Raw genomic sequence first — 13177 nt, forward strand, 5'->3', positions numbered from 1 at the left:
TTAAGAAAGGTTGGCTTTGACTGAAATTAAACTCATAAATTACCTGTGGGGTCCATGACTCTTGGATATGGCTGATGCAGTAGGGAGTAGTGACCAGTGAGGTACCCACAATAAAGCAAAAGAAATATTTGGAGTATGCAATAGTTAGTAATTATATTTTCTTTATTTGCATAAATATAAATTATATATTTTTTATGTATAAATTTTTATAAATATAAGTGCAACCCACCGAAAATAATAATATAATGTACAATTGCTCATAATACAATGCATGAATTAGTATGGGTCACAGGGGCGGAGCTAGATAAAATATTGGAGGGACACAAAAAATATTTACACAATAAAATAAAATTAAAATAAAATTTTAAGGAGGACTAAACTGAAATTTATATATAATTTACATGTAAAAAATTAAAATTAGAGAGGCCATTGCCCCTTTGCTTGTACCTAGCTCCGCCCTACTATGGGATGAATTATATATACCCTCAAAAATCACTGCACCAATCAGCAACACAATAATACTTCTCTCCACCCTCCAACATGGCCAGAGACGAGGAAAACGAAAAGCAGCTACACATAGTAATGTTCCCATGGTTGGCTTTTGGACACATGATCCCTTACCTCGAGCTGGCCAAGCTCATAGCTCAAAAGGGTCACAAAGTCACTTTCATCTCCACACCAAGAAACATAAACCGCCTCCCAAAACTCCCACAAAACCTCACCACACTCCTCAAATACGTCAACCTCCCACTACCCCGAGTCGACAATCTCCCGGAGAACGTCGAGGCCACAACTGACGTCACATACGACGTCGTTCCGTACCTCAAGAAAGCTTTTGACTTACTCCAACAACCCTTTGCCCAATTTCTAGAATCTTCCAACGCCGACTGGGTCCTCTTCGACTTCATTCCATTTTGGGTTCCTTCCGTTGCTTCCAAACTCGGCATCAAAACCGCCTTCTACAGCATCTTTCCCGCTCCTCTAATGGGCTTCCTCGGGTCTCCTCTCTGTCTCATGGGTAACGACCCAATCCGTACCCAACCCGAAAACTTCACCGTCCCTCCGCCGTGGGTCCCATTCCCTTCCACCGTGGCATTCCGTTACTTCGAGATTATGAGAATATCTGATGTTCTCTCCGATAACGCCTCTGGCATCTCCGACAAGTACCGCTTCGGCGCTGCCATCCAAAACTGCGACTTCGTCGCGGTTAGGGGATGCACCGACTTCCAACCCGAGTGGTTTCAGGTGCTGCGGAATATTTACCAGAAACCTGTTCTCCCGGTTGGCCAGCTCCCCACGACGGGGTTTGCCGGTGGCGAAGACAACGACGCGTGGCGGTGGATGAAGGAGTGGCTTGCCAAGCAGGCGCGTGGGAGAGTGGTGTACGTGGCGTTCGGGAGCGAAGCGAAACCAAGCCAGGAGGAAGTAAGGGAGATAGCTCTCGGGTTGGAGAAAACGGAGCTTCCGTTCTTTTGGGTGCTTAGGACTCGACGGGGAACTTCCGACACGGAGGAGCTGCGTCTGCCGGAGGGGTTCGAGGTGCGAACGAAGGAGAGGGGAGTGGTGTGGACGAGTTGGGCGCCGCAGTTGAAGATAATAGGGCACGAGAGTGTGGGTGGATTCTTGACTCACTCCGGTTGGACTTCGGTGGTTGAGGCTGTTGAGAAGGAGAAGCCATTGGTGCTGCTTACATTTCTTGCGGACCAGGGGATCAACGCAAGGGTGGTCGAGGAGAAGAAAATGGGGTATTCTGTGCCAAGGAACGAGTTGGATGGGTCGTTTACGAGCGATGCGGTGGCTGAGTCGGTTAGGCTTGTGATGGTGGAAGAAGAGGGAAGGGTTTATAGAGAGAATATAAAAAAGGTGAAGCACTTTTTTGTGAATGAAGAGAGACAAGAGAGGTACGTTGATGAGTTGCTAAGCCACCTTCGCAGCCACTAGCCACTAGCCACCACCGTATAAAACTCAATACTGTCTTGCAATTTGGAAAAAGTATTAATAATCAGCCTCATGAAGTGGATAAAAGATATAAATACGTGTTATGCAGGCTTATCATATTATATATTGTATAATGTGGTGATGAGGGACGAGAGACGAGACTCAGTTAGCTCTATCTAAACCAAAATAATGGTGATGTTAAATTTGGCGTATGTATGCTAGCTAGTAATGCATTACTGTTGTTTTCTTTTCTTTTACTTAATCATTTTCACAAATGAAAAAATAAATAAAAGGAAAAGAAAATAAAAAAGATGGTGTGTTACACCTTTTTAGCCCAAAGGCAAATTCCTTCTTTGTTCTATATTTTTACTCTGGCCCAAATTGCAATTAAAAAATTACATTTCTCCCAAAATAATATCTTATACACATTTAGAGCCCAAATAATTATTTACAACTGATTCTATTCTTGTTTCATAACTAGGTGGCCCGGCCCCTCTGAAATCATAGTCTAAAATTTGTCTTTATTATGAGCTCCTAAACCTTTCTAGCCCAAAACAATATTTTCTAACTCCTACCGTTGCATGTTGCCGTCACCTTCACGACCCACAACCTATCGGAAAGTGAATGGCGTTGTCATGTTTTTCTTAGTTTGTTGCCCATTATAATAAGGAAAATTTTATGACGAAGAGGTTTTATCACGAGNNNTTTAAATGAAGATCTAATTATTTATAAAAAAATTATATTTTCACTATTTTTTAATATTCTTTTTGATCCGTCCCTATAAGTTCGAAATTTAATGTCATAACTCGGTTTGACCAACTGCACAAAGCGAAGCACAAAATCATCGAACCATATCTCGGAATCAACAAACCACTAAGCTCAGATTCTCAGGATACAGATTCACAAAACGGTTACACTGCTTCCTTAAATAGAGATCAAGTCTGAGTAACAAAACACAGTCAAAATTCACTACTCAGGATAATCATTGTTAAGATATTATTCCTGTGCATAAACTAACTTAAGCATCAGAGTCCTTTTTGTAGTTACTCCTCACTGCTTGGACGAGGCTTGCACTGGTGGCACGATTTTTAGCGAGAGCAGCCGCGCAAGCATCCCAGCAGTCGCCACCGATCTATACCTCGGCCGGAGTCTTAGGCAGGAACATTTGGTGCCCACCGTGGGGCCGAAGAGTTTAACTTTGCCCCATCCCGTTATTTTGATTTTTATAACGTATCCATATCCGTCTTGTATCTCTTTTTCTTTGCAGAAAAGGAAGCATGGCTGATCTCTCGGAGACTCAGCAACATCCTCGAACCAATGCCGACCTCATGGCCGCTAATGCCACCCTCCTAGCGGAAAATCAGCGGATGGCCGAGCTGTTAGCAACAATGCAGAATAATGGAGAACAGAAGGATGACAACAAAAAAGCAAACGCTGATCAGCACGAAGAGCATAAGTCAGAGTCCAACGCAAAGACAGGGAAAACACCCCCGAAAACCGGAAGACGACGAACCAACCCATTTTTCGAAGAAATAATGAATTTCAAAATGCCTAAGAATTTTACACTTATGACTTTAACACCATATAAGGGGATCAGAGATCCTAAAGTTCATGTCACAAAATTTGAGTCTATGATGTTCCTCAATAGTGACTCCTATACCATCCTTTGCCGATCTTTTCCAACTTTTTTAATTGGAGCTGCCTTATTATGGTTTCCTAATTTGCCTGCAGGATCCATAACCAGCTTTGATGAGTTCGCCAAGATGCTCATCAATCATTTTGCAGCGTCTAAAATCTATGTGAAAGACTCGGACTACCTCAGCACAATTAAGCAAGGGCAACACAAAAGGCTAAAAGACTATATGACACGTTTTACAACAGCAGCAATGGAGATCCCTGACCTTAACCCAGAGGTATAGTTGCACGCTATAAAGAGTGGCCTTTGACCTGAAAAATTCCAGGAAGTTATCGCTGTGGCAAAACCAAAGACGTTGGAAGAGTTCCGAGACAAAGCAACTGGACAAATCGAAATAGAGGAGCTCTACAAAACTCGGAGGAATGAGAGACCACCGTCTAGGAAGGAAGAAGAAAGACCTTACAGGTCCCAGAATAAAGATTCCAAAAAACCCTTCAAGCTAGTTCTGAAATTCGATTCATACACCAAGTTCAACACCAAAAGGGAAGACATAATCAAAGAAATCCTTCACAATAAGCTCATAAAACCACCAAGTAGAGCAAGTACATACCAAGACCAAAGGTATGTCAACAAAACCAAGCATTGCGCCTTTCACGAAAAATCTGGCCACACCACGGATGAATGCGTGGTGGCTAAGGACACATTAGAAAGGCTGGCACGACAAGGTTTGCTGGATAAATACATCGGCAGGCAAGTACGGAAAGTTCCGTCAACTTCGAACGAGATAGAACATGTAACGACCCAACTTCTAACACGTCATGACCAATGCTAGCCACTAGGCGATACTACACGGATTTTCCTAAAGACTCTAGACCATATATTAAATATATACATATGAGCCTGTAGCGCTAATCTAGATCACGTGTCAGATATATAGATATAAAGAAATAGATAATAGTTAAATAGATAATATATACATGAAGCATAGAAAATACAGAAAACATAGAAATATCATGCATATATGCCTGAAGGCTCATTTAGTACATCATAATTCACACTGGGTTACGTCATTGCTTATTCATGAAAATATTTACAAACTCCATATTTATACTAACAGGCCTCGACTCACAAGAGTCACCCTAGTCTGGGACCTATTCTAACTTGTTGTTTATATAGGTATTTACAAAAGCACCTAGCCCTCTAAAAGTCTATACAAAGCGAGGGCAAAGACAACTACTACTACTGCTACTATTATAACTACTGCTGGTCATCGATCCCTGGTAGCTGAAGAAACATAGAAGTACTGTGTGGAAGTAAGAGAAGTCGCTCTGACCCTCCGGTAATGCTACTGCTGCTCGCTAGTCCCAAGGTTAGAAACTCAAAGAAGATCTCGCCAGTTTGCATCTGCGGAATGGGAAAGTAAGGGGTGAAAACCTAAGGTTCCTAGCAGGGTACTACACAGGAATCCTATGGGGTTCTGCAGCCTAAGTCTAAAACTTCGCGCAATTAGGTCGGTAAGTCACATAAACAAGTACAAGCACAAGTATATAGCAGACTAGTAAACAAACATAAAGTACAGGAAGCAGAGACAAAATACAATCATAGGTACAAATAAGCAACCACAAACATAGATAATATAGCAACCAAGTATGATGCATGTTTAGTCCTATGTAGGCCATGAACTCATGTGTCTGTTGACTACCCGTAACCCGATGTTACCTAGGAACTAGTCCTAGATATGGTTTCCCAATTGCGTCCGTCCGTGTATACGTGTCGATATGGTTAAGCATACCACCAACCCATGACAACAGGAAATCGTCGCAAAGTTTGACGCCATAATATACACACAAAGGGAAAACATAGTTTTAGCAATTAGTGGGTAAATACCCGCCTCCAAACAACCTCTAGCACCTTGGGGTTTACAATTCTTTTTCCGCGGCACATCTCAATAAACTTTATCTCTAAGGGACTTCTCTGCCCTTCTATTTAAATAAAATTTGTGTCTGGTCATTTCTTAAAATATCTCAGCCTTGTCACATTTTACCATTTTGTTCTTGGAATTTTTGTACATTTCTAATTTTACCCTTTTTGTACATAACATCGTTTTTCTAGTTTTCTTTAGACTTTTATTGACACTTTCACCACTAGTGTACTTCACTATTTTATCCTCATATTTTTTCTAAAAGACCTTCTTACCCTTCATTAAATTAATTAGTAATTTTTAATTTTGATTTTATGCCTAAAATTACTAATATGTCCCTAAGTACTCTAGTTTATCATTTAACTTGATTTAGCGTCAAAATATTACCGGATTAATCTTAATATTTTTCTATGACCAAATTATCCATAATACTTTTAATTAATGTCATTTCACCTTTTATTAATTTATTTACTTATTCTAGTTACCACTTTTTACCATTTTACTTATAACTTTTACTAAAACTTTTATTTAGACCCGAAACTTTATTATAATTATAATTTTGACTCAACTAATTTATATAATTACTATCTTACCCCTAATGTTACTAAGTTTAGAATTTTATTTATTTTTCATTTAAATTACATTTTTAACTCTCTTTTTACCCGAAAATAACCATAACACCCTTTTTACTTTTACACCATTATTCCATAGGAATAAAAATCAGTTTTCTAACCTTTTTTAACCCTTATACATGTGAATTTCATGATTATTTAGTGGCTGGATTTTCAGGGGTACAGTTTTTCATTTTTATCCACTTTTAGTGACTTTTAAGCCTTGAAACTTAAACCCCCAAGTGCTCAAAATAATTTCAATGATTTCAAACATTTTCAGAGGCAAATAAGCTTCATATATCACTCAAATAACAATCCAAAAATAGAGAAGCATCACTGAATTTCTAGAATTAAGAATCAAGCACAAAATCACCACAAAGTGGCTCATATGAACACCGAAAACAAGCAGAAACATATTCTAACTAATTCTAACCCTTACCTCTTATGTAATTCAGTTAGTAAACCTTTTTTACACTAGAAAACGTGCACAAAAAGGCAGAAGCACAACTGGTGATGGTGCAGTTTCATTTTTGGCCAAAAGTGTCGCAAAAACGTCAAAATTCAACCACTTTGAATTCGAATCTCTCTAACTCCTTATGCGTGCTCTATGGATGTTTCAAGAGGAGTTATCTAACATGGAAGAGAGTAAAAATTCATCATGGCTACTTTTTTTAAAAAAAAAAAAGAAAAAAAGGAGAAAGAACAAGAGTTTACCTGACCGAAATTTTGATAAAAACGCAAGGATTAGCGAAAACGGGCAACCATTTGTGCTTGTATGGTTTGAGTCCTTGAAGAACACATGAAGAATAATGGAAGAAGAGTTGAAATAGGGGATGGGACGCAGAGAATAGGTGCAAAAAAAATTTCTCGTTCTCTCTCAAGAATTCGGTTAAAAGAGTGTAAAAACGTATAAAGTATTTTGTGAATTTAGTGGCCAATGCTTCCTTAAATAAAAAATCAAAGTCTTGCAGAATTTATGATGGTAAAAGTGGCTGAAATTTCGTGGTCCAGGTCTGGGCTTCAATGAATAAGGGGCGTGAAAATGAGGAAGCTTGGTCAGCGCTTGCGTGTCGAGCTTATCCACAGTTAACCGCTGTTAATTAGTTACTCGAGGTTAAAAAACACAGTAGAGAGGGGGTAAAAGGCAGAGATAGTCTCGGCATAGAGGTTGAGAAGGAGATACAAGTTACTTGGATGCCAAGTAAGAAGATTTTAGGTCTCTAGGAGTCGTTTGCGGAATACTAGTCAGAAATTTGATTCGAGTAACTTTTACCGTGCTATAAAATAATTAATGGCTAATATTTATTCTTAAAGGATTAAATCATGAATGGATTGCTAATATAAATTTTGAGGCACATTTAGTTGGGTAAAAATTATTTTGACCACTGATTCTGAGATTTTCGGTTACTAGAGTTTTTCTCGACACACGCAAAACCGTCACTAAAAGTGAATTCCCGTCTCAAAAAGTCTCTAGTGAAAAAAATAAACCAATGGGAAGCTAATATTTATTATTTACTAGTCAAACTTGACTTAGGGGATTAATTACCCTCATAAAGTCAATTTTGACCATATTAATGGCTTTTTTCTTAATTTTTTTCTTCTTTTTTTACCATTGGGCCAGCCTCTCTTTTTTATTAGGCCGTAGTTCAAACTTTTGTAAAATAAATTTAAAATATCCAAAAAAGTTCGTTTACTGAAAACCAGGTTCTTACAGAACACCTGAAGTCAAACAACAAAAAGTCTCAAATGGCAGAATAGTCAACCACCAAAGAAAGTCCTCAATTACATTTCAGGAGGATTCCCGTGCGGTGGTGAAATGAGCTCGGCCAGAAAAAGAAGTTACGGAACCATGTTAATAATACAGGACAAAACACCATCTGATTCACTCATACACAGAATCCATGATATAACGATCACAAGCAAGGGCTTTGAAACCAAGACTCCTAACCTCGACGATCCTGTCATAGTCTCGATAACAACTGGAGACCTCCTAATCCAGAAAGGCTCACACTTGCAGATGATTTAAACAAGGTAAGGTTGACAGAAGATAAGGATCAATACACTAACATCGGTTCTACTTTGCCTGCAGGATACACACAGCTGGTAACAGACTTTCTCTGAGCCAATGCCGACCTATTCACATGGACCCCGGCTGACATGCCGGTGATACACCCGGATGTCATATGTCATAGGCTGGCCTTGGACCCCAAAGCTCGGCCAGTCAAACAGAAGAGAAGACAACTCGGGAAGGAAAGAACCGAAGCAGCAACAAAGGAAACACAAAAATTGATAAGTGCAGGATTTATCTGGGAAATACAATTCACATCATGGCTGGCAAACGTAGTGATGGTCAAAAAGAACTCAGAAAAATGGCGAATGTGTGTGGACTTCACCGACTTAAACCGAATATGCCCAAAAGACTCGTATCCCTTGCCATGCATTAACACGCTCGTCAACAACACTTCTGGCTATCAAATACTAAGCTTCATGGACGCATATTCCGGCTACAATCAGATACTCATGCACCCCGCTGACGAAGAGAAGACAACCTTCATAACTGACCAAGGCAACTTTTGTTAGTACAGGGTCATGCCGTTTGGCCTCAAAAACGCATGTGCCACCTACCAGCGTTTAATAGACAAAGTATTCCAAAAGCAAATCAGGAAAAACATGGAGGTATACGTGGAGGACATGGTAGTTAAATCAAACACTGAAAAAGAACACCTGACCAACCTCAAAGAAATATTCGACCAGTTAAGAAAATAAACCATGCGGCTCAACCCAGAAAAGTGTGCGTTTGGAGTACACGGAGGAAAATTTTTAGGATTTATGCTCACTCAAAGGGGAATAGAGGCAAATCCCGACAAGTGTGAGGCAATCCTGAACATGAAGTCACCATCAACAATCAAAGAGGTGCAACAACTCACAGGAAGGCTAGCCGTCAATGTTCTGAAAACCGGTTCGAACCGGCCGGTCGGACCGGTCGAACCGTGAATCGGACCTAAAAACAGATCGGTTAAACATTAAAACCGCAAAATTAAAAAACCGGCATTGAACCGGCAAACCGGCCAGTAACCGGTCGGTCGAACCGAACCGTGACCTGGCCGGTTTTTAAGTAAGCAACAAAACGCTGCCGTTTTTGAGTCCCCCTGAAGTCTGAATCCCTAAATCACGAAAACTCCCAAGGGCCAAGGCTGAGACTGAGATCCCTAATTCCCTTCGTTGCTCTCTCTGCTTCAGTGGTTCCCAACTTCCCATTGTTGATGATTCTTCTTCGAGAAAGCTTGTTTCACTGAAGTCACTGGCATCACCGTGTCACACGGGTTGAGGGCTCGCCGTCGAGACACGCCGTCGCGCCACCTAGAGCTGTCAAGAACTGTACTGAGAAGTGAGAACGTCTCAGTGCCTCACTCTCACATGGGTCGAGCAACCGCCGTCAAGCCACCGCCGTCAAGCCACCGCAGCAGCCATGGAGAACTGAAAAGGTGCCTTCGCTGTCTCCCATCGCCTGACTCTCACTCTCCCTGTTGCATACTTGCATGTTCTGCCTTGAAGGTGCCTTCGCTGTCTCAGTGTCTCCCACTCTCCCTGTTTTAATTTTCTTTGAACTGTGTAGTGTGATTAGTTGATTATTCAAACTGATTGGAGGTATTTTACTTTGAATTGGAAGTTTGAAACTGAGCTGTGATTCAAGATGATGAACACCGAAACTATGAATTGGTTCAATTCTGTCTCCCTGTTTAATTTTTCTTCGAATTGTGTAGTGTGAAACTGTGAAGTGTAAACTGATTCAAGTTCAACATGAAACTGAACTGTGATTCTCCCTGTACTGTGATTATTGACTAGTGAGTGATTAGTGAAACTGATTACTGAAACTGAACTGTGATTCAACATGATGAACTATGAGTGTGGTTAATAATTGTTGTTAACTGATTAGTGATTAACTGTGAATGAAGCTTTTGTCAAAGTTAAAAGAATGTATCTGATCAATTGCAACATGCATTGTTACTGTTATACACAGCAATTTGATGATTTGTTTGATCTTTGTTGCCAGTGTTGGTGTGTGTTGATGGCCTGAAGTTTTGAGCTGTTTGTTAGAGATGAGTTTAGATTGTGATAAATTTTGATAATTGTTATGTTTTGAGAAAGTCTGGCTCAGTGATTACGTTGAGCTTAATTGCAGAAGAGGTCTTACTACTTTGTTGAATGCTGCAGTTTAATCACCAAATTAAACTCTTTTAGTCTACTCTCTACATCTCTTTCTACCTACTCTATCTGTGTATATGCACATTTTAATTTCTTGCAAGCAACTCATTGTGAATAAACATGGTTTCCATTGTTTACATGAGGGATTTTTTGAGGTATATATACTTGCTTCTTTTATATTTCTTTCATTTATTTACTCTTTTGATTTGCTGCTTGTTTGGTCTTGTATATGATGGATTATTATTGCCGTCTGTCTGCAAAACACATGCATAAATGAAATTGTGCAGATCAAATAGAATGTGATTATTAGCATATTTATTCTTTGTAAATTAATTCTTATGTATGTTGGTGGACATCTCTCTAGTTGAACCAAGTTCAATATCAATTCATTAATTCCTTTAATACATTTATAAAAGTCTCTTATCTATACTCTTAAAAGACTAAGTAATTCTAATGGGCATAACTAGTATCCTTCCTAATATTAAATCGTAACATGTAGTGGCCATTGTTTATGAATATCAGAATCAGAAGTATGCAAAATCAGCAGAGGATGCTATTGCTGATGTTCTCAGAGCAGGTGTTTTATTTGCCATTTTCATTTCAAGTGGATAAATGGTTTCACTGAATTCAATTTTTGTGCTGCTGAATAAGGCAAGGGATTGTGAATATGAATGAATATGATTGATGACAAATTTGGATGTTGGCATTTTATGTTTAGTTGGTTGATTTTCTTATTTGACTTTTAAGTTTGTATTTGAATGAGACTATAACATTCTTATTTATATAGTACTTTTAATTCGATACTCGGATTCTCGGGATACAGATTCACAAGACGGTTACACTGCTTCCTTATATAGATATCAAGTCCGAGTAACAAAAACACAGTTAGAATGCACTACTCACGATAATCATGGTTAAGATATTATTCCTGCGCATAAACTAAATTAAACATCGAAGTTTTTTTTACAGGTACTCCTCACTGCTCGGACGAGACTCGCACTGGTGGCACGATTTTTAACGAGAGCAACCACGCAAGCATCTCAACGGTCGCCACCGATCTATACCTCGGCCGGAGCCTTAGGCAGGAACACTTTCCAATAAACATGGCTCAAAATTCACAAAATATGCTATTTTTAAAAATATTATTTATACATTAAAATTAGTTACTAAAATCAGTTTTTAATGTATAAATATATGTATAGTTTAATTTATTTTTAATATGTATTTATATTTTAATATATATTTTATATTAATAATTAATTTTAGTATACCCGTAATATAATTCTACGATTTTTGTTTCAAAATCGAACTTAATTTTATTCACATAAATGGACACCAGAAATTACACTTATGTCTAATATTTTTTCTTAAAATTTCACTTATGCCTATACGGTAAGAATTTTGAGGTTACGGGCTTGAGATTAATCATTACTGTGTAGGTATCATATAACTAGGTAAATCTTTACATATAACTAGGTATCACTTTTTTAGTTTTTTATTTGTAGGTATCATACTGAAATGACACTACTAAACAAGTATTTTATCTGGGCGTTGGATCTGACTTTCAACATAGACAATAATCCCACCAATAATGGACATACAGGACCGACCACTAAAATTTAAGGGATCTTTAGATCATTGTATGTGTTATTTAATTGCTGTATACTTTTGGTATCTTATTTAATAAGAAAAGTATATGAAACTAAGAGGTGATTAGTCAAAAAATAAATAATTTAATTAATTATTTTAATTAATTTTATTTATTTATATTATAAAATATTTGTACTTAATTGGTTTTAATAGAAAATTCAATTTTGAATAGATATGTTGAAGTATTTTCGTGGGATATTACGGTAAAAAGTCTAATGAATTTATTTTTGAGTCTTCATTTTTTCTTTCTCTCCATGGCGTTAGATAAATTTTTGTTTTTAATCCAAACAGCGAAGAAGCATCAACTTCCTCCATCCAAGACATACTCACGGCACACCCTTATTGGTAGACATTCGTTTCTTAACGCTGTTAGCGGTGCTACGATTCATCGTGATTCTAATTTTTTCGAAAAATAGTATAATAATTTACTATTCTTCTCATCAATTCTCTCCACACTATCAATCAAATCATTCAACTTCCGTAACTTCTTCTTCACATCGCACCACCATGAGTTCTCCACCATCTACGCAACGTCGTCCAAGACATCGTCGTCAGCTACCCTGCAGTCTTCTCCTCTTCCTATGTAGTTTTGATGATTCTTTTAACTAGTTTCTTATGTTTCTTTTTCTAAATTTCGGACAATTCTTTTTATTAGTTTTGGATGATTCTTTTTTATATGTAGTTTTGGATGATTCTTTTTTCTGTTTTTTATATTTTTCTTTTTAGAATTTGGATAATTCTTTTTATTAGTTTTGGATGATTCTTTTTAATATGTTTTGTATGTTTTCTTCTTAGAATTTGAGTAATTCTTTTATCTTATATTTTGGTGTGTTTTTTTTTGAATTTTGATTTTTTTTTAAAAAAAGGATTTGCATAATAAATAATAAAAGGTGAATTAGAATAAGAAAAGATAATTAATAATCATTAATTTTGTATCGTTTAAAATATAAAATTTAAATAATCATTAATTAATAATTATTAATTAATATAAAATGAAATTTAAAACCACTTGTTGGCTTATTTTTTACTAAATCTCTCTTAATTTCCTAACAAAATTCTATTTAATATAATCGAACAATTAATGTGCATGCACTTAGACATACGCATTATTAAACATATTGATCAGAATCAAACTCTAGACACTAATCAAATTACCGAATTATTAGTTATTCGTTTAATAATTAAATTATTGATTCAACAGATTGATACTACGAA

General features: G+C 37.6%; 1 protein-coding gene across 1 annotated transcript; it reads left to right on the top strand.

The window, feature by feature from the left end:
* Positions 1–522: 522 nt before the first annotated feature.
* LOC107480977 (UDP-glycosyltransferase 91A1) lies at positions 523–2190 on the top strand. Its single transcript, XM_016101174.3, has one exon. It carries the CDS (start codon positions 541–543, stop codon positions 1939–1941), a length of 1401 nt encoding a protein of 466 aa, XP_015956660.1. The 5' UTR covers positions 523–540; the 3' UTR covers positions 1942–2190.
* The last annotated feature ends 10987 nt before the right edge of the window (positions 2191–13177 follow it).

Source organism: Arachis duranensis, chromosome 3, assembly GCF_000817695.3.
Source record: "Arachis duranensis cultivar V14167 chromosome 3, aradu.V14167.gnm2.J7QH, whole genome shotgun sequence".
NCBI classification, from domain to species: domain Eukaryota; kingdom Viridiplantae; phylum Streptophyta; class Magnoliopsida; order Fabales; family Fabaceae; genus Arachis; species Arachis duranensis.